The 25,537-nt window shown below is 60.4% G+C and overlaps 1 protein-coding gene across 1 annotated transcript; it reads left to right on the top strand.

Moving 5' to 3' along the window:
• Window positions 1-733: 733 nt before the first annotated feature.
• On the top strand, window positions 734-25,056 carry Rexo1 (RNA exonuclease 1 homolog). Its single transcript, XM_047530711.1, has 16 exons — window positions 734-1,271; window positions 13,960-15,740; window positions 16,631-16,735; window positions 17,464-17,677; window positions 19,696-19,859; window positions 20,301-20,432; window positions 20,669-20,792; window positions 21,638-21,751; window positions 21,829-21,966; window positions 22,068-22,181; window positions 22,724-22,797; window positions 23,123-23,233; window positions 23,573-23,688; window positions 23,777-23,915; window positions 23,998-24,118; window positions 24,186-25,056. Exons 1-16 carry the CDS (start codon window positions 1,115-1,117, stop codon window positions 24,272-24,274), a joined length of 3,693 nt encoding a protein of 1,230 aa, XP_047386667.1. The 5' UTR covers window positions 734-1,114; the 3' UTR covers window positions 24,275-25,056.
• The last annotated feature ends 481 nt before the right edge of the window (window positions 25,057-25,537 follow it).

Genomic DNA, 25,537 nt, shown 5'->3' with positions numbered 1-25,537 from the left:
CCCACACTGGAATATTACTCAGTCATGAAAAGGAACAATGTTCTGACACATGCGACATGACAGAACCTATTCCAATATAACTATTTAAAGCGCACAGTTCAGCGGCTTCAAAGAGCATGACTGTTGTGCAAACGTCACCATCCTTGTCTCCAGAAGCCTCATCGTCCTAAAGTGAAACTGTCCCCATTCCGCACTAACTCCCCATGCCCTCCCACCATGCTACTTCCTGTATCTGGATCTGAGTACTCCCAATTGGGAACCCTTGTGAGTGGAGTCCTGCAGTGTGTTGCCTGACTTATTTCATTGAGCATAACGACCTCAAGGTCCATTTTACGACCCCACCAAAACACACCGGGTTATTCTTGCAAGCTCCCATTAAGATGCGGGCCTACCGCACGGGCCTGTGAATCTCCGTCACGCCTGGCTTCCCCTTTGTACCGTTTAGTGCAAGACCTGGTTTACAGTAGGTGCTCAATAGTTCCTGAACAAATAAGAGTGTGGGCCGGGGGATTCCACCGCTGATGGGGTTCATGCGGGGGAGAGCCAGGCATTCCTTGGGAGCCAACAGTACTCTGGGCGAGGCGAGTTTTTGAGTGCGGACGCAGTGACGCACGCGCGGGCCTCCGCGGCGGCCCGGCCCGGCCCGGGAGACCCGCCCCCGGCCGCGGGGCTCCCCAGCGGGCGCTCCTGGACCACGCTCGAGAAGCGAAGGGGCGCCGCGGGCCCGGATTTCTCTAGTCAGGCGCGCCGTGGACAGCCCAGTCGCCGCGGCCGCCCGGGGCGCAAGATGGCGCGGCGGTAGCCGCGGAGGGCCGGGCGCCGGAGCCCGAGCGGCTTCCGGGGGCCGGGAGCAGGGCCCCGGCGCGCCCCGAGGTCCCCGCGCGCCGGCGCACGGGCCCGCCGCCCCCCGCGACCCCGCGGCGGCGGGCGCCTCTGAGCAGGCGCGCCGCGGGCAGCCCGTCCCGGGGGCCCTTGCGGCGGCGTCCCGGGGGCCTCCGGGGGCCTCGGAGCAAGATGGCGGCGGCGGGGTCCGTGAGGCGCGGGCGGCGGCGACCGCGGCGCCAGTGAGGGGCCCCGGGCGGCGGCGGGCCGGGGCCCCGCCGCGGGACGGACCATGCTACGCTCCACTGGCTTCTTCCGGGCTATCGACTGCCCCTACTGGGCGGGGGCGCCCGGGGGGCCCTGCCGGCGGCCCTACTGCCACTTCCGGCACCGCGGGGCCCGGGGGCCCGGCGCGCCGGGCGGTGGCGGAGCGGCGTCCCCCGCAGCAGGTAATGCCCGCCCGCCCGCCCGGGCTCGGCTGCGGGTCTGGGTCGGGATGCACCGCCGGGCCGGCCCGCGTCCCGCCCAGCCCCTCGGCGCACGCCGGCGGCCAGGCCGCCGCCCGGAGCGCGAGCCCCGGCCTCCTGAGCCGGGCCGGCGCGCCCGCTGGCGCCCTCCCGGCCCCGCGCCCCGCAGCCCCCGCGTACTCTCTGACGCCTGCAGGCCGCACCTCGGGGGCAGGCGCCGCGCCGGCCCGTGGTCGCGTCCGGAGGGTCGTGGGCGCACTGGCTCTCCGCGGCTGTCGGGCGCTCCCGCGGGCCGCACGGGCTGCCCGAGGGCGTCCTGCTCACCCCGCTGGACGGAAGGTCGCGGCAGCCCGTGGTGAGTGCTGCACGGGATCAGGCAGGGTTTCTTGTGAGCAGCGGGAGGTGAGGTGAGGCAGGGCAGCGGTGCCTCGGACGGGAAAGGCCCGAGGGAGGACCCAGCACGGCGTGGTTCCCACCACTGCGGGACTTCTGTCCCTCAGGAGTGGCTGTCCCCTCCCCTCGGGCCCTCGTTTCTCACACCCCAGGTTTTCTCGTCCGGTGTTGGTTTCATACATGTCTCACATTCTCCTTAGGGCAGTGATTTTGGGCTCAGGATCTTCCGACTTAAGGAGCACCCTTGCGAGGTTAGATCGCAGGTCTGTTTTCCTTTGTCAGAGAAAAAGAGTGTTTTTCCAAGAAGACCCACACCTGCACCCAGCGGCCTGGTCCAGCTCTGCGCCTGCTGCCTGGCACCCGGCACCCTTGCCGTGCCAGACGTGGTGGGTTCAGAGCTGCATAAGATGCAAGTCTCCTTTCAGGAGGCTGCTGTGGAAGTGGAAGGGTGGTATGCCCACCGATGCCTTAGCCACAGGTGGGGATGGCCAGGGAGTGCATGTGGGAGGCTTCTCTGTAGCCACGAGCTTCCCTTGCCCCTTTTTATCCTGTTCAAGTGCAGTTTCTCGACGTCTTGTGTACTTGCTGCTCTCGTGTGTGATGTTCTAGGGACGGGGCCCAGGGCCTTGTGCACGCCAGGCATGCACTCCACACCCCGCCTGTCTTGGCTTTCTGAGTCCTCCAAACATTGCCTTCCAGCTTCTTAAGTCAGGAGCGTTGATTCCTCAGGTTGCCCCCTCCATGCCATGTCAGCCTCTTGGTAGGTTTCTAGACCACAAATGGCCAGTTTGTTTCCAAAAAGGTCATTTTTAAAATTTCTTTTGGTGATGTCCTGTGTGCCTCAGAGTCCCATAGGAAAAACCTACCTGCTTGTCTTTACCCGGCCAGTGGCTGCATTTCCTTTTTGCTGGTGGAGAATGAATAGCCCTGTTCCAGTTTCTGGCAGGGAGGAAGTATCTCTGCCTTCTGGAAGGAGGCGCCTTGCCTCGTCTCAGTTCGGCCTTCATGTGGTTTGTTTCTTTTTTTGTTTTGGGTACCAGGAATTAAACCCAGGGGCACTTAACCACTGAGCCACATTCCAGCCCTTTTAATTTTTTGAAATTTTGAGGCAGGGTTTCACTAAGTTCCCTGGGGTCTCAGTCCTCCTACCTCAGCCTCCCAAGTCACTGGGATTACAGGTGTGTGCCACCATGCCTGGCTCCAGTTCAGCCTTTTCCCCAGCCTTTACCGTGTCCATCTGGGCTCTGCGGAAGAACAGAGGAAGAAGCACCCCTTCTGCTGTCCTTTGTTTTTATCCAGCTTGTGTGTGTTCATTCTGATTTCCATCTTGGTTTCTGAGCCCCTATTCTTTGCCAAGCACTTTTGTATGCACCTTTACTTCTGCAGCAAATAACAGGAGAACAAACTCATGTCCATGTTCACTTGGCCTCTCTAGGGGATTCCAGGGGGACATGACAGTGACCTTCCAGAACTGAATGCAGATAGAGGGAGAGGAATGATGCCAGTGTCCATTCTGGAGCACTGTGGAACTGGACCTTTGGCTCAGCTCACAGATCACCATGGCCTTGTGCTTGGTGTGGTGGTGGGGAAACCAGGCTGAGGGAAGGAGGGCGTTTACCCACAACCTACCAGCAAGGCCAGGCTTGGGGCCTCAGGGATCTGTGGGCCATCCGAGGACAGTATTCCTACCTACTGGGTCAGAGGGTTGGTGGTCACCCTCTGAGGACAGGTCAGAAGGACTCCATTTCTCTCTGGGCTCTGTCCCTGATTCGCTTGGCTCCTTTGGGGATGGCCAGGGGACGGGATGGTGTTGGGGATGAGAAGACTGACCTGGCAGGCTTTGTGTGCCCCGAATCCCTGGCTTCCCCACTCCTGCTGAAACTCTCCCATATGACAGCTTCCTTCTGAGTGAGGGAGTGGATGAGAGGAGCAACAGTGATAAGACCCTCAGGGTCCATGGCAGCTTGTCCCTCTTTGGTCTGCGTAGCCACCCGGGAGAGTCCTGTCCAGAGCAGGTTAGACTGTGAGTGATAGGCATAGGCAAGATATACCTGCTTCAGCCCCCAAGGATCTCTGGCTCTGGTCTGGGGTGTCAGACTTGGATAGAAGAGTCATCCTTGGTGGGGCATTGACAGCGTCCAGGGCATAGGAGACTGGAGTCAAGTGCAGAGTTTTCTAGAGTGTTTCCTAGTACTGTGCTTTCTGGAAGGAATAGGATTTGGTTGAGCAAGGCCAGAAAGGAGGGAGGGGTGTTCCTGGGCATGGGAACAGGTAGAGGGAGGGGACCAGATCAGGACTGGGTGTGTGGTTGGAGCAGAGGTGCTCAGGTCACTCCCCTGTAGCTGGCAGGGTACCGAGGTGCTGCATGGGCCTTGAGCTCCCTATGTTGGTGCCACAGCCCTGGCCTTGGGCAGTGGTCTCCTGAGCCAGCACAGTGTATGGCCAGGAAAGATTCCAGTTCCTTTTGGTTCTTGCAGTGTGTGCTTGATCAGGCTGTGTGTGTTCTCTGCACACAGTGGTTGTAAGTAAGGATTGTCTCCATTTCACAGATGAGGAAGCCGAGGCCCAGGGAGGGGAAGCCTCTCCCCTGTGCACATGGGCCAGTGGGTGGGAGCCAGGCCGAGTGCAGTGGTGAAGCCCCAGTGCTCCCTCCCACCCAGTCTTGCTGCCAGATCCCTGGCCCCAGGATCACCTGGTGCCCAGTATGGGTCAGGCTTGGAACTCTACCTTGGGAGAGACAGAATTACTGGACTTGGGGAAACACCTCCTCTTTGAAAGGCTGAGGAAACTAAGCCCTGTGTCTCCAGGGAGACCCAACCCAGGCAGGGCTAAGGCCAGGGAGGTGGTGATGGTATTTCTCTATTGTCAGAGTGGGTTCTTCTTTCTCTGAGTTGACTCAGAACAAGGAGGGGGCCTGGCAGCAATGTCGCCCCCAAGGCTGGGTGCTCCCTGAGCTCTCATGAAGTGTAGGGGTGACATCCTGCCACCCTGTGCCCTCTTCTCAGAGACCTAACATGCTGGGCACTCTCAGGACCCAGCTCTTGCATGGAGAGTGAGTGACTTTAGACTTCCCTCCCAGGGAAAGATCCAGTTTCTCAAAGAAAACCCAGCAGAAGGCAGCGCTGTCCACATCAGGAGGCTTGGCCAGGAGGTGGGGTGGGGGTCTTCACTAGATGGTGGTCAGTGTCAGGTCAGCCTGGCTGCCTCCTTTGGGGTAAGAGCTATGGAGCTTATTAGTACTCTGGATGTCCAGGCCAATTGTTCTGGGTGGGGAGGGCTGTGTGTTGTAGGTGCGGAACAGCATCTCTGGTCTTGCCCTAGTTGCTGATGGTGGTACTCCTCTCCTACCTCCCAGTTAGGACAGTCACAAATGTCCCAGACACTTGCAAGTTCTTTGAGGGACAGTTACCCTGCCAGAGAACCCCAGGTTGTGGATGGTTTCTTGGGGAAACCACTTTATTTTCTCTTTAAGGCTCTTACTATCCAAGGAACCTGAGTCCAGCATGGCCAGGCCTGGCTCCAGAGGCCTAGGATGCAGCTTCACCCTGCGCAGCGGAGAAGCTCTAAGTTGGAGCTTACTGCGGCTGGTGGTGGGCTGGGTGGCTCTGTGGTTCTGTCCTCGTTCTCTGGGAGCTGGGTGGAGGAGAGACACTGGAGCGCAGCAGGTGCTGTGTAAGTGTGGCAGGGCTGAAGCCTCCCTCCCCCACATCCACACGCACAGGTGGGTTGGCCCTGTGTGTCCCATGTGCTGCCTCTGTTTCCTGGTCTTTATCTTTCTGGGCTGGACGTGTTGTTCATTCTAGAAACACAGGGGAGCACAGAGACCTCAAATGCTTCTTAACTGCCATGATCCCTCCCAGACTGGAAGCGGAGGGCCTGGAGCCTGGTAAGCCTTTACAGTAGTCATGAGCTTGCCTCACAAATCGAACTGGATGCTGCTGTCCCCAGTTCTGGGTGTCCTGGACAGCCGGTGGGCTTTGAAAAACTGGCTTCTTGGCCCATTCTAACCTGGAGCAGAACCTCCAGGCTTGGACTTTTTAAATAAGGCCTTCCTGTGCAAGGCCACTTTGGCATTTCAGGATCCTCTACTTAGTGTGGATCAGTAGATCTGGGATCTCAAACTGCAACCTGCCTCCCTCTGGTGGGCCCTGCGCCAGGTCTGGGGACCTTTGTGACTGTTTCAACTGTGGGAGCTCCTGGCCTGGAGTAGGTAGAGGTCAGGGTTGCTGCTCAGCACCCTGCTGTGCCCTCAGCATCCCAGCACCTGGCCAAGGACCTGTGGAGACAGGTGGAAACGATGAAAACACCTGCCCTCCCCCAGCCTGGGTGCTCAGGCCTGCTAGTGTCGCTGGGGACCACCTGTCTGCTGGGAGGTGCCCAGAGGACCTGCAGGTCCCGAGTACTCACCCAGCCCCAACCCTCACAGCTCTCCTGCCTGCTCCAGGGATTTCAGATGCGAGGTGCAGGTGCTTTCAGCCACCTTGGGGATAGTGGAGTCCCAAGTGAAGGTACCTAGCTTGGCATCCTCTGGTGCAGGCCCTGGCTCGGCGGGGAGGTGGGCTTGTACCTTGTCTTGGTTGTCTCCTGCTCAGTGGGCGTGCAGCATGTGTGTGCCCTGCCTGTGCAGGCGATAGGTCTACGCAGTGCAGGGCAAGGGCGTTTCCCTCTCCACCCTCAGCGTCCTCTGTACCTGAGCAGCAGTGAGGAGCAGATGGCTTCGGCTGAGCGGGGGTGTGCAGGGCTGTGCTTACTCTTCAAGCTGTCCATATGCAGTAGATTGCTGTGACCCTTCATGCAGGAAAGACTAAAAGGAATCAAGAGGGAGAACTGGCTGGTCAGGGCAGATGCCAAGGAGTTCCTGGCACTTCTCGGAATATTTCTGTCTGCCTTTCCCATCTTTCCTCGGTGGCCCAGCCCCAGGGGCTCTTGTGGTGACCATGCCCTCCTTGAGGAAGTGGATGTGAGCACCAGCAGTCCTAGGGCAGGTTGCCTGGGCCCTGTGGTGCCCAGCAGTTCTCTAGAAGCAGTTGTGAGGATAACAGGTTCAGGGTGGGAACTTGAACTTCAGGGTGGGAACTAGGTGCTGGCTTCCTAGGGAAACTGCTCTGGTACTTCTTGCCTCAGTATGCAGGAGGGTCCAGAGCCGGATGACCTGGGGTGACATACTGTGGTCCTTATTGCCTTCTGTAACACCCAGAGCTTTCCCTGGCGCTCCCTGGGACTCAGGAAGTACTTGTGGGACAGATGGAGGGGAAGGGTGACAGGCACAGGGTGGGGGAAAGCACAGATGCAGGCTAGTCTCCAGCAGAAAGAGCAGCTGGAACTTGCCGGGAAGTCTTGTGGGCATCAGGTAGTTGCTTGTCTGGCTTTGAAAGATCTGGCTTCCAGGAGTTTGCTTGAGGGCCGGAAGTGGAGTGGAGTGGGGTGCTCTGCTCAGGGTTCTGGACTGGGCTCCTCCCAGAAGGGGCGTGAGGTAGCCCCAGCACTGCTGCTGCCCCTGGGCCAGCAGGGCTAACCGTTGACATGCTTGCTTGTTACCTGTCCTTTTCTACACAGGTCCTGGAGGGCTACTTTGGACCTACTAGTCTGTGCAAAGTCGGGGACAGGGACTTGTGCCAAAGATGAGGACCTGAGAGACTGATTAGCTTTCCTGTTTGGAGCTGGGGATGTGACTCAGTGGTAGTGCCCCTGGGCTCATTCCCCATACCACATACACATACACAGAAGCGTGACCCTGTCCTTATGGTGTCTTCTGTCACCACAGAGGGTTGGGGTTCTGGGTTAATGTTGTGTTCATTCATCTGATCACTGTACAGGTGCTTGTACTGGGCCTGTCTGGTCACAGCTGGGCCCTCTCCTGGTTCAGTGCATTGAGCTGCAGGGTGATGGTGGCTTGGCCAGTTCCCCAGGGAGGGCATGTTTGGAAGACTCTGGGCGCGACCTAGCAGTGTGGCTCATATGCTTGTCCCTTAGTCCTGGCACAGTCTGCTTGTCTGGGGAGACCCCACAGTGGCTCTGAGGTCTCAAAGAGCAGGAGCCACTGCTCAGGCCAAAGGTGGGGTGAGGCCAGAGTTTTCACCTCACTCCCCTCTCCCCACTTCCAGGTTGCCATGCCTGTGGGCACATAAGGCAGCTTCCCTAGGGAGGGTCTTGGACAGCTTCCTGGAGGAAGTGGCTGTAATAGGGAGGGAGTGGTGAGCCCCTTGTGCTGTGCAGACACGGGCCCTCTGTGGTTCTGGTTGAGGAGAATGGCCAGCTGGAGGAGTAACTGAAGGGGTGGGCAATCCCTCTGGAAATCTGGCTGTGTGTCACCCTGCACCTGCCTGCTTTGTCAAGAATAAAACCTCTGATGCTCAGTTGTGACCCTGGCATGTGGGCACTTTCTTAGAAGACACTGTGGCCACACTCTTGGAAACAAACAGCCTTTGAAACCCTGGCCTAGCAAGGCTACTGTGGAGTAGGGTGGAGAGAGGCCAGCAGTGGTCCCCACCCTAGCTTCCTGTGAGTACCCAGGTTCCTCGGTGTTACTAGGCCGGGGGTAAAGGAAAGGTGGCCCCTACAACCCCCACTGGGAATGCGCTTTAGGGTACTGAAAATGTACTAGTGAGGAAGAGTGAGAACTTGATGTTTGCAATTTGTGTATTTGGGCCCTGACAGTGATTCCTGCCCATGTTGGACTATGGGAGAGGCAGGAGCAGTGCAGGGGGAACAGACCACCTCCAGCCCACCCTGGAGGCGACTTCCTTTCCCTCCCCCACTGCCTTCTCTGGTCCTTTGCTTCATGGGTGGGTGGTGGTTGGAAAGGCAGCCCTGATCTCTTGTTCTGACTACATCCTAGCCCCCCACATCATGCTGTGAGCATTTTGTGGGCCCTTTTCCAGCCTGAGCAATGGGCATAGCTGCTTGCTGGGTGTGGAGGCGCAGCCCAGCAGTGTGCTTAATAAATGTGTCCAGGGCAGCTCTTGTGGTCTCTCTGTCCTTGCCTCAGAAAGCTAAGCAAGTGGCATTTGAAGTCTGGCTGGGGAATTGTTTTCCTAGGTCTGGGTGTGTGGCTCCAGCTGCCGAGAAACCTTGCCATCACACCGTGGGTTGCCTTAGGGCAGAGAAGGCTGGGAAACAAGTCCTGGAGGCAGAGGACCCTCTGCCAAGGCTCTGATTCCTTCAGGGAGGCTCCCTGGGAGAGGCCTGTAGCTGGGCTGGGCTTCAGTGAGGCTGGGGTCAGTGCTGAGGCCTGGGCCTGCTGTGGTGCCTGTGTGTGACCCTCTCCAGTGGTCTACTGTGCTTGTGCCCCAGGCGCGTGGGGTCCTCCTAGAGTCAGTGGTCATGGAGATGTGGTGGGGCTGTGTCTAGAGGGCCCTGGGCACCTGACATCCAGGGTGCGACATAAGGAGCTCCTAATGTGGTTGGGAGGGGAGGCCCCTGTGAATCACCAAGGGCCTGGGAGAACAAATGAAGGCCTGCAGTGGGGACCTTGAGCTATACTGTCATCCACTGAGGTGGCCTTTGGGGGTTACTATTTGCTGGAACATATTCCTTGGAAAACCTGAAGTGGGTGGGTCGTCTGACACTATGAGCCAGTGGGCAGCTCTGGGGACTGTCCTTTTTACCTTTGAGTCCTCAGGCCACCCAGGTGACTTCCTGGGGCTGGGGTGAGACCCACTGGCCAACAAGCCTGTGACTTCTTGTGTTCTAGTTGAGCTCAGGGTGCAGGGCCTTGTCTGCTTCCCCTGGTGGTCCTGCTGCCTTCTGGGATCAGTGTGCTGGACCACCACCCGAGTGGGGAGCTGTCAGTGCAGTCTCTTGTCCTTTATCAGTCTTTGGGCCTTGGGCAGAGGCTGGGAGAGGAGTGGGTGTAGGTGGTCCCTTAAACCCATTGGGCCTCCCAGTCAGTGAGGGGAAACCTGGGCACAGGGCTCTGCTGCTCCCTCCCACTCTGTTTCTGCAACTGGGACCCCAGCTCAGGGTGCTGGCAGGAAGTGGAAAAGGCAAAGCTTCAGGGAAGTACTGAGAATTTAGAGGAGGTTCTGCCGTTCATGTCCTGGTCATTTTCAGAGTCTTCTGGTCATTCCGAGTGTAGTTAGAGCTGATGCCAGGCTTCCTGCTCATCCTGGGGGACCAGGGCCCCAGTTCAGAGTCAGGTAGGGTATGGCAGGGGCAGAGAACTGTGACCAAAGTGAGGTTAGGAGGGATGGAGAACTGCTGGGTCCTAGACCCAATGCCAGGGCTCCAGAAAGAAACCCCACCCTCTTGCAGGTGTCCAGCCCTCCTGGCTCTGCTGTTGGGCACCTCTGAGGAGCTGGTGACAGGGCTTCTGATTCAGGACTGGGTCATGGAGAGAGCTGGCCCCGTTGGCTGGAACTCTAGCAGAAGGAACCAGCTCCCCCTGGGACATCCCTGAAGTCACTGTCAGAGGGGCTCTGGCTTGGAGACTGCTGGAGCTGCGTGGGCTAGGTCGGGAGGAAGGGTGTATTCTAGAGGAGCCTTTAGGGCCTCTCCAGTCACCCTACTCTGAAAAAAATGCAATTAATCTTGTTTACTAAACAGTGCTTACCTCTCCAAATCCCTGAAGGAGTTCCCATCTGCTTCCACCTGGATTAGTTCTCAAAATTGGAAGGTACTGTCCAAGTCTCCCTGGTAGGCCCTTCCCACCTCAGAGTCCTCCTTTTTAAATTGTGATTATTTTGCTGGGCATGGGGTGCACACCTGTAATCCAGTGGCTCAGGAGGCTGAGGCAGGAGAATTGCAAGTTAAGCCAGCATCAGCAACTTAGTGTGGCCCTAAGTAACTAGTGAGACCTTGTCTCTAAATAAAATATAAAAAAAGGGGCTGTGAATGTTGCTCAGTGGTTAAGCACCTTAGTTCAATCCCCAATACAAAAAAAAAAAAAAAAAAAATTGTGTTTATTTTGCAGCACTGAGCCACAACCCAGCCCAGTATCCTCCTTTTTTGTGTCCCCTCACCCCACACGAGAAGGTGAGCCCCCAGGTGCATCGAACAGCATGCAAAACATTTTCCTAGGCTGGACACGTGGTGCCCACCTCTCATCTCGGCTGCTCAGGAGGCTGGGGCACAGGGATTGCAAGTTCCAGTCCAGCCTCAGCAATTTAGCAAGGCCCTAAGCAACTTAGTGAAACCCTGTTTCCAAATAATAAAAAGGGTTGGGGGTGTGGCTCAGTTTTTAAGCGCCCCTGGGTACCACTCCCTCTCAGTACACTGGCCCTTCCCTCTGCCCCAGCCCAAGGGTGGGGCAGCTGACTGGGTAAGAGCAGTGGCCCTCCTGGCGAAGCCCTGTCCTCTCCTCAGTGGATGTGCTCAGTGAGTGCTCCCACTCAGGGTCCCCAGCTCCTTGCCCTTGCAGATGGGAGGGCCCCACTTCTCCCTGACAGAGGAGCAGTGCAGCTGCACTTCCTGATTCTGGGGCCCTGGATGTGGTCGGGCCTGCTGGGGCTGTGATATTGGTACCGACCTGGCACTGCCTGCCCACCCCCGGAGAGCCCCCACTGCACACCTTTCCAGCTGCTGACTCTGGCTTTCCTGGTTTTCTTCCCACCCCTCCTTACTGCACAGCTCTCTCTGGAGTTAGGTAAATGCCTCACTTCTGCTTTCTGAACATGGTTTTTAACATGGGCGCAACTTGTGGTTTCAGGGTGAAAGCAGAACAGAGTGAAGATGCGCTATCCCACCTAGGTCCCTGCAGAGTCCCTGTCAGATGGGCACTGGGGCACCCTCATTTGCTGTAGCTGTGTGGTAAATCCTCACAAACTCTGTGGTTGGATCATGGATGTGTGGCTGAACTGCACCCTTCCAAGGCCCTGCAGCCCCCTCCTCCAGCTCCAGAGCCAGCAGCACCGCACCATCCAGTCTTTCTCTGACTTTGGCCCTCCTTCCTTCTCTCATGTGAACCCAGTGGTGACCCTGGGTGACCTCCACTCAGGGCCTCCCCTGATGGCACCTCAGGGTCCCTTCTGCTATGGGAGGTGCCATAGGCACGGCCTCCTGGGATGAGAATGGGGCTTATTTGGAGATCATGTTTAACCACAGACGCCAGGGAAACCTACCAATTCTTTCCTACCATTGAGCGAGACCTGGAGGGGTCATAGCCTGTGTCTGCAGCTGCCCAGCTCTCTGTAGGAAGGTCTGCAGGTCCTACTCAGGATGGTAGTGGACCAAGGACACAGGTTTGTTATAGAAGAAATAAACAGGTTGGGGTGTTGTTCAGTGGTTAGTGCTCGCCTAGCCCTGAGCTTCCTAGTACAAAAAAAGACAATGAAGCAAAAACTCCTGATAGTAAGTATATGGAGAATGTGTGCATTCGAATATGGAACGGAGGGCGGGGTGCAGGCCGGTGGTAAAGTGTTAGCTTGGTATGTGCGAAACCCTGGGTTCAGTCTGCAGTGCTGCCAAGAAAGAAAAGAAAAGCAGAGTCAGAAGCAGACAGTGCCTTGGTGCTGGAAACTCCCAGAACTGGTGCCGGGCTGCAGCCTGTCCATCGCCTTTTGCTACTTGGCTCCCCAGCTTGTCTCATTCCTTTATCGGCCTGTCTTGGATATGCCTGTCCCCACTCTATACAGAAGGAACGAAGATACCGTTGTCCTTGCTGTCCACAAGGGCTCCCACCCTCTGAGGCCACTGGCCAGCTGGCATGATAAGGACCTGGTGGTAGCCTGGTTCCCGTCGTTGGCTTAACTGAAGAGGCTTGAAGGGCACAGACCATGCTGATCCTGCCCCCACCCGCATGGCCTTGTCTTTCGCACAGCAGAGTAACTTGGGGGTGGGCTTAGGAGGTGCTCTTCTTTAACCCCATGTGACCGGCAGGCTTTGGGGGGGGGGGCTCTCCTTTATTTGCTGCTGCTGGTGCCTCCGGCTGTGTCTGCACATCTGTCTATGCATGTGTCTGCGGGGTGGGCTCTGGGTGAGCCAGGATACTGCAAGCGGCTCTCAGAGAACCCTCCCACCCCATCCTGCAGCAAGGCTGTGGCAGAGCCGCTTCACGTGGTGGCCTCTTGGCTGTTGCTGTCCTCTCTAAGCTTCCCCTTCTCTCCTGCTCTGTCTCATTTGTTTCCTCTTGACAGCTGGGTGCAGTTCCCTGTGGAGTAAGCAGGTTGGGCTTTTGTCCTGCTCCTTTGACCTGTGCATTTTCTCCCATCTGCCTCTCAACTCTGTGGTAATCTTTACCAGGCAAGAGTTCTCTTTTTCAGGCTATTGGTTTCCTGTAACAAGTTATCACAAAATTGGTAGCTTAAAACAATGCAGATGGCTGGGGATGTAGCTCAGTGATTGGGCGTTCTCCTATCGTGTGCAAGGCCCTGGGTTCAGTCCCCAGTATTGCAAAAAATAAATAAGTAGAACAGGTTCATCCTCACACAGTTCTGGAGGCCAGAAGTCCTAAGATCCAGTTGTGGCAGGTCTGGTCCCTTCTCAGGCTCCAGGGAGAATCCGAGTCCCGCCCTGTCCAGCGTCTAGAAGCTACAGCCCTCCGCTGGCCAGCAGCATGACTCGCCACACCCCATTCATGGTGTTTTCAAAGCATTTGAACAGCCAGTGCTTTTGCTTTTGTACACCAGGGTGATCCCCATAGACCCTGCCTTTGCGAGTCTGTGTCGGGTGGGGGGATGGCGCACCAGGTGGCAGACTTCCCCCTCCCCCAACATGCTTAGTGCTGGGTGCTTTCTTGGCCTCCGTTTTCTCCCTGGTGAGCGCTGGCCTTGTGAACTTTACTGTACTCAAGAAAGTTTGTGGGAGCTGGGCAACATAGGGAGACCCCAGCTCAAAAAATAGAAAAAGAAAAAAACTGTACACAGTGGTGCACGTCCATAATCCCAGTGACTCCCGAGGCTGAGGCAGGAGGATGGCAAGTTTGAGGCCAGCCTGAGCAATGTAGCAAGACCCTGTCTCAAACATAAAAAGGACTAGGGCTGTAACCCCTGGGATCCAATTCCAATATGAAGAAAAGGGAGGGGCCTGAGGGAGACACTGGGCAGAGTGATGCACACAAACCACTGGCTTGCAGAAGGCCTCACCTGGCGTCCACTGCCAGGGCTGGTTGGTGGCCCAGCCCAGAGCCTGGAACCGTGAGGCTTTCTGGCACACTTGCCAGTCTGTCATGTCTCTGTTGCACTGTGAGTTCCTCGTGTGACTTCCTCGAGCTGAGCTCGGAAGTCTGCAGGACCCTGACCCTCTTTCCGCCCCCCTGCATGGGCCCTCAGGACTGCGGGACCTGGGGCAGCGCCTAGTGCTCTGCAGGCCCACTCACGGCCCTCTCCTGTCTTACTCGCAGGGCTTGGCTATGACCCGTACAACCCCGAGCTGCCCCAGCCCCCAGCACAGAGGGAGAATGGCTCCCCGGGCCAGGGACTGGAGCCCCGCCCAGACATCCTGGAGCTGGAGCTCGTCAACCAGGCCATCGAGGCCGTGCGCAGTGAGGTGGAGCTGGAGCAGCGGCGCTACCAGGAGCTGCTGGAGACGGCCCGCGAGTGCGGCTCGGCTGAGTATGGCTCTGGTGGGGCGTCTGCCCTGGCCCCCTGTGGCCCTGCTGCCAGTTCCACCGCGGCCCTGGACAAGGACGCCTTCCCGCTGACCTTTAGCTATGCCTCCAGCAGCCATGGCCTGCTGACCCCTGATGCCAGCTACCAACCCACCCCACTGGCCACCCCTGCTGAGCTGTGCAGCAAGTATTCACTGGCATCTCTGGAGAGGGGTCAGGGCAAGGTTGGTGGGGGCAGCAGCACCCTGGAGTATGTTCCCAAGGCTGTGAGCCAGTCCCGGAGGTATGGCCGCCCTGTGCCCAGCGGCAAGTATGTAGTGGACAACTCGAAGCCGTCCACCGACCTGGAGTATGACCCACTCTCCAATTACTCAGCCCGGCACCTCAGCAGGGCCAGCTCCAGGGATGAGAGGGCCACCAAGCGGCCCCGGGGCTGCCGTGGCAGCGAACCCTATACGCCTGCTCTCAAGAAGCCCTGTGACCCCTTTGGTGGCTGTGATGCCAGGTTCTCAGATTCTGAGGATGACACCAGTCCAGCTGCAGCAGATGGGCCGGCCACAGCTAGCTCCCCCCCGGCTGAGGCCAGTCCCTCCACGGCTGGGACAAGCCCCAAGAGCAAGGTCCCTGGGAAGCCATCCCTGAAGGAGGGCTTGGAGCCGGAGGAGGGCAGTCAGCGGGAGACCAAGGAGATGGCTGTTCAGTATGATGTGGGGGACCTAGGGCAGCCTCCAAAGGGCCCAGGAGGGGCATCCCCGGCCAGGGCCTCACAGGGTCAGGGTGGCCCCAAGGAGGGCAAACCCAAGAAAAAGAAAAGTGGGAGCTCACTAGCCCTTGGCCACAAGGACAGTGCCCGGAAGAAGGACAAGACCAAGGACAGAGACCCAGGGCGGCCTGAGAAGGTCAGCTCAGAAAAGATGGGCCTGCAGACTGGCAGCCCCCGGCACAAGACGGAGCGGCCAGAAGGGACCAAGAAAAAGCCATCTTCAGCCACGCCAGTGGCCAGCTCAGGGAAAGGGAGGCCTGACCGCCCAGGGCGGCAGCCGAGCCCCACTAGTGGGGGCCCCCGGCCCCAGGACTCTCGTCCCAGTCCCCACCAGCCGCCCGACAGGAAGGGCAGCAGGAAGACGCCATCGGGGAAGCTGGTGGAGCGCAAGGCCCGCTCACTGGACGAGGGTGCCTCTCAGGAGGCCCCCAAGCTGAAGAAGCGGGCCTTAAGCCACGCGGAGCTCTTCGGGGATGAGAGCGAGGATGAGGGCCCAGGGCCTGGGGCCCTGCAGGTCTTGCCCCCTGCCCTCCCCAGCCTCAGCTCTGACTCAGAATCTGACTCGGACTCCAGCCTGGGCTTCCCTGCCCCGCAGCTGCCCAAGCGTCTCAAGGCCTCCCCGCCCCCATCCCCTGTGCCCTCCTCCTCCTCCTCCTCCTCAGGGGCTGGGGAGGGTACAGAGGAGGACGTGGACTACTCGGCCCTGGAGAAGGAGGTCGACTTTGACTCCGACCCCATGGAGGAGTGCCTGCGGATTTTCAACGAGTCCACCAACGTGAAGACGGAGGACAAGGGCCGGCTGGCCCGGCAGGTGAGGGGCACCGGGCACTTGAAGCTGGGCTCCTGGTCGGGCCAGCCTTGGGGTTCAGTCCGGGCCCTGCAAGGGGACGTGCCGCCCTACAGCTGTTTCCGGACGACTCGAGCCTCAGCATCCAGGAGAAGCTGCTCCTTCAGCACTGGCCTCTTAACTCATTTAAAATTCAGGAACCCTCGGTGGCCGCCTGCTGCCCCCTGCACCCTCTCCAGAAAGAGGACCTTGACTTACAGCCCGCCCAGCCGGGTTCCCGCGGCAGCGTTTGGACTGACCGTTCAGACTGACCGGCAAAGGGGTATCGGGCCCGACCCGCCCCTCGCCCTGCCCTTCCAGCCCCCTCCCCACTCTGACCTCTCTTCTCACTTCTCTTCTTTCCCCTGCCTTTCCTTCCTTCTAACCCCTCTGCTCTCTTTCAGCCTCCCTGATTTCTGGTCCCTGTCCCTGTCTTTCTTCCCTCACGCCACAAAAGCATTAGGGATTCCTGGTTTCCTGTGGCCAGCCCTGACCATTCTGGGCTTCCTCATCCAGTGTCCCCACATCCACCACCAGAGGGAGCTCTCCTCAACCAAGTCGGACTAGGCCTGAGCCCTCCAGATACTGGCCTCCCAGGGCCTGTGTTCACAGTGCCTGAATTCCTGCCTGTGTCCTGCGGGAGCAGGAGAGGTGGGACGGGCTGTGTGGAATTCCCTGCTCCAGCCAGGACAAGGCCTGGCACTGGGGCCTCAGCTGCAAGACCAGCGCAGTGTCCAGCCCGCCCCAGGTTTAGGGCCTGGAAGGGCACATCCTCCACTCTCTGGAGGCCAGGGTGGGGAGGAGGGCATGTGCCAGTGTCGGGTCGTCGAGGCCTGGCGGAGACGTCCATGTTGAGGGGCGGCCGTGTGTTTCAGCCCCCTGAGGACGGGAGGAGTGAGGAGAAGGGGCGTGCAGGCCTGACCACCTTGTTCCCAGGGCAGAAGAGGAGAATCTCGCATCTTTCTAAGCAGGGCAAGGAGGTAAGAGCTGGCCTTTCTGTCCTGGGTGGAGACTGGCCAGGGGAGGAGGGTGTAACCCCATTTGTTCCTGCCCAGGGAACTTGGCAGATTTGTTTCTAGCACCCCCGCGTCCTGCCTGCATACTATCCTCAGGTTCTCCCCAGCGCTGGGTAGGTGTCACAGCAGGGGAGGCTGCCTTGAGTCCTGGCCCTGGTGGGCTGTGATCTGGTGCAGGTTGCTCAACCTCTCTAAGCCTTTGCTTCCCGTCCTGTATTTATGGGGTATAGTGAGTTAGCACCAGAAAGCCCGGGATAGAAAACCTGGCTCCAAGGTCAGCAACAGGAGTTCCAGTGGATTCTGTCATCAGCCCTTCCTGGGAGGAGGGGCTGAGAGATTCAGGAAGCTAGAGTCCAAAGGAAGTTTTTATCAGGCAGGATTGGATTGAAGCGTTGCCCTAATCAGAGGCCAGGGATTCCCGCCCCACCCTGCCTGTGTATCAGGATCCAGTGGCATGACCTTGGTCCTGGGGAGACTGGAGCCAAGGAGGCAGGCCAGGCAGATGCTTCTGGACCTCAGGCAGTGTGAGCTTAGGTGCCAAGACTCTGTGCCGGTCCCCTCCAGAAGTTTGGGGGTGACTGGGGGGCCACCCACCCCTGGAGCCTCTGCTTCCATGCTGGCAGCCTCCCTGGGGCCACCTGTGCTGGGTGCTCCAGATATGCAGCCAAGCCCCAGGATGTGACCTCATCCAGGCGGAGCCCCCGAGGAGGGGCCCAGCGGTGCTCCCAGCCCGGCCCCCAACTGCCCAGGAGGTGTGCTACAGGCGGGCCCAGCAGATGCAGAGGGAGTCGGCCAGCTGGCTGCAGGCTGCCCCACGGCCAGCCGAAAAGCCCTCCTCCGTCCACATTGCTGCACCTGGCGAGAAAAGGAGGATCGCCCACATCCCCAACCCCCTCTTAGCCGCGGGTGAGTCCCCACCCCAGCCCTGGCTGTTGCTGATAGAAAGGCGGGGGTGGAGGGCCTTGGGAATGTTTCCCGTTGGTATAGGAAGAGGCAGAGCCCCATAGTCACTGGGCTGCCCACCCTGTACCACTTAATTAACTTGAGCGCCGTCCTGGGGCCCTTGGTTAACCTGTCTGTAGAGTGGGGTAGGAGTGTTCTGTCTTTGGACCATCTTCATTGTCCTCCCTGACCCAGCCTCCCTGGGATGTTAAGAGGCCAGCAGACCAGTGGGGCACTGGCCTGGGCTGCCAGGGTGGTGCCAGCTTTAGCCCAGGTGTGGCTTCGAATCTGGCAGGATCTGAGTGAGCAGGTGTGGCCTCATGAATCTCTGCAGCCATCTTTGCTGGAGAGGTGGGACTGGGTTTCTGAGGGGGCACTTTTCCCTATCATGCCACACCTTAGTGGGCGGGTGGGCAGGACATTGAAAGGGGAGACAGTCCTGTTTTGTGTGAGTCTCCTCATCTCTGGTCACCCTGGAGGCAGGTGACCAGTGGAATCACCTGGGGGACTTCTCAAAGTGCAGCTTCTGAGCTGGGCGTGGTGTCACCTGCCTGTAATCCCAGTGGCTAGGGAGGCTGAAGCAAGAGGATCTCGAGTTTGAAGCCAGCATCAGCAACATGGCGCAGGCCCAAGCAACTGGCAAGACCCTGTTTCCAAATAAAATATAAGAAGGGGCTGGGGATGTGCTCAGTGCTTAAGCATCTCTGGATTCAATCCCTGGTACCCACCCCCCAAAAAAAGTGCAGCTTCTGCTGGGTGGGACCAGGGCAGCCTGAGCACCTGCCAGGGAGGCAGGCCCTGCAGATCTGCCCATCTTAGCGACCCTTGTGAGTCTAGGCTCCCTGCAGCCTTGGGTCCTGTCCATGGCCCAGGACCTTTCTTAGAGAAAGCTCTCTGGGTGAGTCTAACCCTGCCCTCTCCAGAGCCACTGGGTTGCTACCCCCTTTCCCAAGTCTGTATCTTCCTGGGGTCCCCTGCTCATAGTTGATGACTGGGTGGAGCAGTCACAGAGCATCCTGGGCAGCGTGGCACTCCCAGATGCGGTGCACCCCACCACAGGACTGCCCCAAGTGAGGCGGGGTCCCTGGGTGCTCGAGCTGCCCAGCCTGTACTCCAGAGCCTGCCAGCTGGCTTGCACCAGCCAAGGGGAGTGCCAGCTGGAGGCAGGAGCACAGGGCATCTGCAGCTTGCTTCCTCCCTGGGGCACCTCCCTTGTTAGGTGGGGCCTCGCATGGCCCTGCTTCCCAGGATGGGCAGGAACCATCCTAGGGGCACTGTGGTCCCAGCTGCAAGGCCCACCAGGGGCAGGAGGAGCTCCGGGGAAAAGCTGCCCTTCCAGAGCCTGAGCAGGAGCGTGGGAGCATGTACCCCAGCCGCGACCCCTCCTTCTGCGTGTTGCCCCAGGCTCAGGGCCGACCAGACACCCCACCTCACAGACACAGCCCAGCCCCGCTGCCCTGCACAACCAGTCCTGGAAACAGCCCCCTCCCCCACAGGCCTGCTCTCCTCCAAGGGCGGGAGACTATTTGGTTTGTGACCTCATCAAAGGGACAGGCAGAACACAGAGGCAGTGCCGGACAGGCAGGTGGCTTGTCACAATGACTGGCCGGGGCCGTCCCATACCCTCTGGTCCTTTGCCCAGGAGCCAGGGCGTCCCCCTCAGACGTCAATGCCTCGGAGTCGGGGGCCGGAACATGTGGCAGAGGCCCAGCGTGCCCCTCGCCACTCGCCAGACCACCCCGACGGCGACGTTGCCTGAGCCGGCCTCCACAGCTGATTTTTGTTCCCCGTCTCGATGGACTTGCCAGAAAGCAGATAGAGCCTAATGTCGTTCCGCAGCCCGAGCTCTGCGCCCCGGCCGCTCCCCCTGCACTCGGAGATGCACGTCCTGCTGACTCTCAACGACCGAAGCTGCCTGGTTCTCCGCAGCTCGGTGATGGGCATTCTCTCTTCCTGCACTCACGTCCCCTGTACCCCGCCAGCCCCCACAGGTGCCAAGAGGACCCTCTCGGCCAGCAGCAGCCAGGCCTCCCATGGCCCTGAGCCTGGCAGCCAGCCGCTGAAGACTCGCACGCTGTCAGGGATGGCGTCCAAGACCACCACCACCATCACCCCCAAGCGCGTCGCTCACAGTCCATCTCTACAGGTAAGGCGCCAGCCGGCTGCCCGCCACAGCCTGTCCCCGACTCCCGGCGGCGGGCTCCGTGCCTCCTACCCTCTGTGAGCTGGTGTTTTCGCACGTGTTTACCTCATTTCTGCTGTTTTTCCTTTGTGTGTGTGTTCAGTTAAATAACCTTTAATTTTAGATTGTTTTGTGGATGAACCCAGAACCTTGGGCTCGCTAGGCAAGCGCTCGACCACTGAGCTGCGCCGCGGCCCCGAGACCCTGTTTTTAGAACTTCTGGCCTGGGGAGTCCCAGCCCACACGCCCTCCACCCTCGGGTGCCCTGTGCTGCCAGTGGTGGGGTGTGCTGTGGCAGCTCCTGCTGGTGCCGCTGGCACCCACAGTTCGTGGTGGGGCTGGTGGGGGGCAGCACCCTGCTGAGCGTCCACCCAGGGCCCCCTGCTGGCTCTCTTTTTCCTCCAGAGTCTAAAGAAACCCATTATCCCAAAAGAGTTTGGGGGCAAGGTCCCCACCGTCATCCGCCAACGCTATCTCAACCTGTTTATCGAGGAGTGTCTCAAATTCTGCTCATCCAACCAGGAGGCCATAGAGAAGGTGGGGGTCCCGGAAGTGAGTGTCCTGTTGGCTGGCTGGGCAGGGCTAGCAGCTCGGGCTGCTGTGTCCAGTGGCTGGGGGCGGGGACAGTCCTCAGACATCTCCCTGGCTGTCAGCTCTTGCTCTGGTGCTGAGACTTGACCCGACTGGTCCTGGCAGCTCCCCGGTCACTCCTGCTGCGGGGCTCCTGGGTGCCTGTCAGGGCCTTCGGGCTGAGTGCCGTGTGCCATCTCCAGGCGCTGAATGAGGAGAAGGTGGCCTATGACCGCAGCCCCAGCAAGAATATCTACCTGAATGTCGCCGTGAACACACTCAAGAAGCTCAGGGGCCTGGTCCCCAGCACTGTGCCCGGTCTCAGTAGTAAGTTCTGGAGATTCAGGCCTGTCGCCACCATCCCAGGGACGGGGAATAGGGCCTGGGCAGGTCAGGCAGCCCTTAGCCCACCAAGGTCCCAGACAAAAGCCCTGACGGGAAGCATAGTACCGCCAGACTGCGTGTGGCTCCCTGCGCCCGGGCTGCTGCGAGGTGGGACTGGCCTCCTGCCCTGGGAACAGCCTCTTCTCACCATTAACCACCCGCCTTGGTGAGCACGGCCTCGGAGCTGAGGGGCCGCCCGCTAATGGAGCCGCTCACGGCCTCTTCACAGAAGAGGCTGTGGCTCCCGGGCTGCGCTCTGTGCATTAGCTCTGGGGAGGAAGAAAGAGCCAGGTTAAGACATTTCATTACTGCCTCTCGAGAGGGTGCATTAAGCAATCAGCTGGCGCGTCCCCGACTCGCTCTCGCCTCTTGTGCTGGCCTCTGGGCCCCCCGCCTCCATTAGCTTCTCGGCCCACACGCAGGTGTCTGGGTGGCCCCTGTAGGCTGGGCGACTGTAGCAGCACAAAGCCCTGGAGACCGTCGGGGGACGGTTCCCGCAGCCTCAGCCCCTCCCGCTCCGCTCCTTTCCAGGTCTGAAAAAGCCCCTCCTTGGGGCACATGGGCTGGCAGGCAGCAGAGGCCTCTGGTCCCCACGGAGCCCTGCCAGGGAGGGGCTGCTTGGCACTGGGGTGACTGCACAGGCTGTGCCCCCTGGTGCTGGGCGCCGCCCTTTGGGCAGCAGCAGGGAGCTGGGTGGCCGCCAGGGGGAGAGCAGTCAGTGGTGACCGCCCAGCCTGGGACAGATGTACGTACACCCCTCTCTTCTCTCTCTACCCACTTTCTTCCAGAAGCCAGTGGCCGGAGGGTTGTGTCCCACGAAGTGGTCCTAGGGGGGAAGTTGGCTGCCAAGACCAGCTTCTCACTCAGCCGCCCCAGCAGTCCCCGGGTGGAGGACCTAAAAGGTGAGCTGGCCTTCCCAGCCCTGGCCACCTTCCCAGCCCTGGCCGGGCTGCCTGGGCTGACAGGCCGCTGTCCACAGGGGCCGCCCTCTACAGCCGCCTCAGGGACTACCTGCTCACCCCGGAGCAGCTGCAGGAGAATGGCTACCCTTTCCCCCACCCTGAGCGGCCCGGGGGCGCCGTCATCCTCACGGCCGAGGAGAAGAAGCCCAAGGACCGTGAGTGGCCTCCCCACTGCCTGGGAGACTGGGTGCAGAGAGGGGCCGGGGCCCAGCGCCCAGCACCCAGCCCTGACCCTGCCCTGCGCTCTCCACCTCAGCCTCCTGCAGAATCTGCTGCCGCTGTGGCGCCGAGTACCTGGTGTCCTCCTCTGGCCGCTGCGTCCGTGAGGAGGAGTGCCACTACCACTGGGGGCGGCTGCGGCGGAGCCGAGGTGAGGCCCGGCCACGCCCCCAGACCTGGCGCAGAACTGAGCCTTCCGGCACCCGCTAGCCCTGCTGGCTCCCTCCCACTTGCTCTCTCCTGTGACAGTGTGCGAAGGCCCCACTCCTTGTCCCCACTGCCCTTCCCGTCCTCTGAGTCAAAGTGGAAGCTCGGAGGCGGTGGCCACCCTGGGAACAAAGGGTTCTCGGGTTCTGCCGTTCCCAGGCCCACTTGGTGCGCCCTGGCAGTCCCAGCGCAGGGCACGCGGCGTACCTCGTTCTGCCTCGTGGCTGTCCGCATGGCCCTCCGTCAGCCCCCACTCCTACAGGGCTGCGGGGCCCAAGCCCCTGCTTCCCAGCTTCCGAGCTGCTGGGCGGGGCGGTCTGCCTCCTGCTCAGCCTCTGGGCCCGTCCTCACCCCATGGGGAGGCCTGGCTGCCACAGCAAGGAGGGGCTGGCCCTGTGCTCGGGAGCCCTGTCCTGGCACTGGCAAGGCCCAGTGGTGGAGGAGTCGGGAGGGCCGGCTGTGCCCTGACAGCTGCCTCTCCCTCAGTGGCCGGGGGCTGGGAGACGCAGTACATGTGCTGCTCGGCCGCCGTCGGCTCCGTTGGCTGTCAGGTCGCAAAGGTGAGTCCCCGCCTGCCTGGTGTCCCCTCTGGGTTCCTGCCTTCCGACTCTGGGCTGGAGTGGGGTCAAGGGACACAGTGCCACCTGGCCTCAGGTCCTGGCACAGGGCCCAGTTAGCCAGCCCTCACCACGGTGTCATGGAGCCCACCTCAGGGGTCTGGGCCGTGGGTCTCAGCAAGCTCCCAGCGCAATCCCGGCGTAGGCTGAGGCTCACTGCCAGCGTGGAACTTCCCGAGGTGGGATCTGGCCTTCTCTCTGTGAATGGGCTTGAGGTGACCAGCATAGCCAAGCCTGGCCCGTCCTGAGTCCCCTTCCGTACCCCCAGCAACACGTGCAGGACGGCCGGAAGGAAAACCTGGAAGGCTTCGTGAGGACCTTCGAGAAGGAGCTTTCGGAAGACACCCACGCGGGGATCTACGCCCTGGACTGCGAGATGGTGAGTCCTGTGGGCGCCATGCTCTCAGCTGTGCCGCAGGGGCTGGAGCCAGCAGAGCCTACTGCCCTGAGGCCTGGTTACCCTGAGGCGGGCACCTGCCCAGGAGGCTGCTCCCTGGAGGGACGTCCAGGGTGTCCTGGGCGCCGTGCTTGATGCAGCTCCCTTCCCGTGGCTGAATCTCCCCTGGGGTCCCTGTGCCACTCCAGGGGTCTGCAGGCCACCGAAGTCCTGAAGGCCTCTTGCCTGCTTCCCTGTCTGTGAGTGGGCTGTACCTCCGCCCCACAGCCCTCAGGGACAGGGACGAGGCTGTGTCTGAGGCCTGTCCCTTGGCTCCCGCAGTCCTACACCACGTATGGCCTGGAGCTGACGCGCGTCACGGTGGTGGACACGGAGCTGCGTGTGGTGTACGACACCTTCGTCAAGCCCGACAACGAGATCGTGGACTACAACACCAGGTGTGGCCCAGCCCCTCCCAGCCGGCCACCGGCCGCCGTCCCCTCCCTACCACCTGCTCAGCCCACTGTCCATCTCCCCCACCGCCAGGTTTTCAGGGGTGACAGAGGCTGACCTCGCGGACACGAGCATCACGCTGCGGGATGTCCAGGCTGTCCTGTTGAGCATGTTCAGCGCCGACACCATCCTCATTGGACACAGCCTGGAGAGTGACCTGCTAGCCTTGAAGGTAGCCCCCACCTGGGCTGGACCGATGGGATGTGGGAGCCACACCTGCCCTGGGCCTGAGGTGCCTGCCCACCCTCTCGCAGGTCATCCACAGCACCGTGGTGGACACATCTGTGCTGTTCCCTCACCGCCTGGGCCTCCCCTACAAGCGCTCCCTGCGGAACCTCATGGCCGACTACCTCAGACAGATCATCCAGGACAACGGTGAGTGGCCGGCTGGCCCGGGGCTCCTCCCCGGCAAGGGCGGCCAGTGACCCTGTCTGCCCCACAGTGGACGGGCACAGCTCCAGCGAGGACGCCAGCGCCTGCATGCACCTAGTGATCTGGAAGATCCGAGAAGACGCCAAGACCAAGCGATGACTCCCGCCCGCCCGCCCGCCACCCACCCACCTCTCCTGCAGCCCCGGCCCGTCCTTAGCCCCAGGCCTCTTCCAAAACAGTGCAATAAATCTCGAGAGCTAACGCTGTGCGCCTCGCCAAGACACGGAAAACAGAAGCGGGAGGAGCCAGCGCCATGAGAGCCACGTGCAGAGACCACCCTGGAGCCCCGGCCCCTGCCGCGGCCCCTCATGCCTGTCCCCACATCCTTGCCCCTCCTAGGCCTGTCCGTCTGAAGACTGCTGCTTACCAGGCAGACCCAGCCCCCACCAGGTCCCGGTTGTATGTCCAGGGCAGTGGGACCTGGTGGGGGCAGGGCGGGCTGTCGTGGGCTTGTGTGACAGGGGTTCTTTTTTATTTTGTATTGTTATTTTTATTATTCTTAATTTAAACCTGTTGACTTGCACAGTTACCTCCCCCACTGGAGGAACAAGGCCCGGGTGCCACCTTCCCTCCTGGGGGACAGGGGTGGGCTCAGCCAGACCCGAGCCAGTGGCCCGGGTGCCTTTCACAGAGGTCCAGCCCAGGTGGGCCTGGCTGTCCTGCTCTGGGCTCCAGGCCGCTCCTTGTGCTTGGGTGGCTGGCTCCCAGAACCGCCTCCCCGCCCACTGAGGCTCCGCGACCTCTGAGAGCCACGCCAGTCCCCAGGGCCCGCCAGCCTCTGGCCACTGTCTTCCCACCAGAGCCCTGCCCTCCTTCCTGTGGGGTCCTCTGTGCCCCATCCCCACCCTGGGCAGGGACAATAAAAGTTTGTATGGATTTTAGACGTCATGGTCTGGTGGTGCTCCTGGTGCCCAGCAGGGCCTCCGCACACACCCTGCAGGGGCCGCCGTCTCTGTGGCTGGGTGAGGGAAGCAGGCGGGCCATGGCTGACTTTCATCAGATGACCTCTCCGGGCCCAAGCCATCCCTGCTCTGAGGACCCTGTCCTGCAGCAGCCCTGGAGCCCTGGGTGGCTTAGAGCAGCCTGCCATGCTTCCTGTCCCCTGCCTGAGGGACGCTGGGTGAGGGTGGGTCCAGCTCCCCCCCACTCGCCTGCTCTGGGGTGGGGCTGCGTTGAGACAGGAGCGATGCCTGCTGGTGTCTAGGGAAGGCCTGGCCCACTGAGTGCCTCTCTGTCCCCTTGCCAGGAAGTGCCGTAGATGTTGCATGACTAATGCTCTCAGCTCCACCAGCTGTGGCTAGTGTCCCCATCTGTGAATTGCACTGGCCGGGTAGGGTAAGGGGAGGCCCAGGACCATTAGGC

The sequence above is a fragment of the Sciurus carolinensis genome, chromosome 17 (assembly GCF_902686445.1).
Source record: "Sciurus carolinensis chromosome 17, mSciCar1.2, whole genome shotgun sequence".
NCBI lineage: Eukaryota > Metazoa > Chordata > Mammalia > Rodentia > Sciuridae > Sciurus > Sciurus carolinensis.
This window is presented reverse-complemented; position numbering and strand designations above follow the sequence as displayed.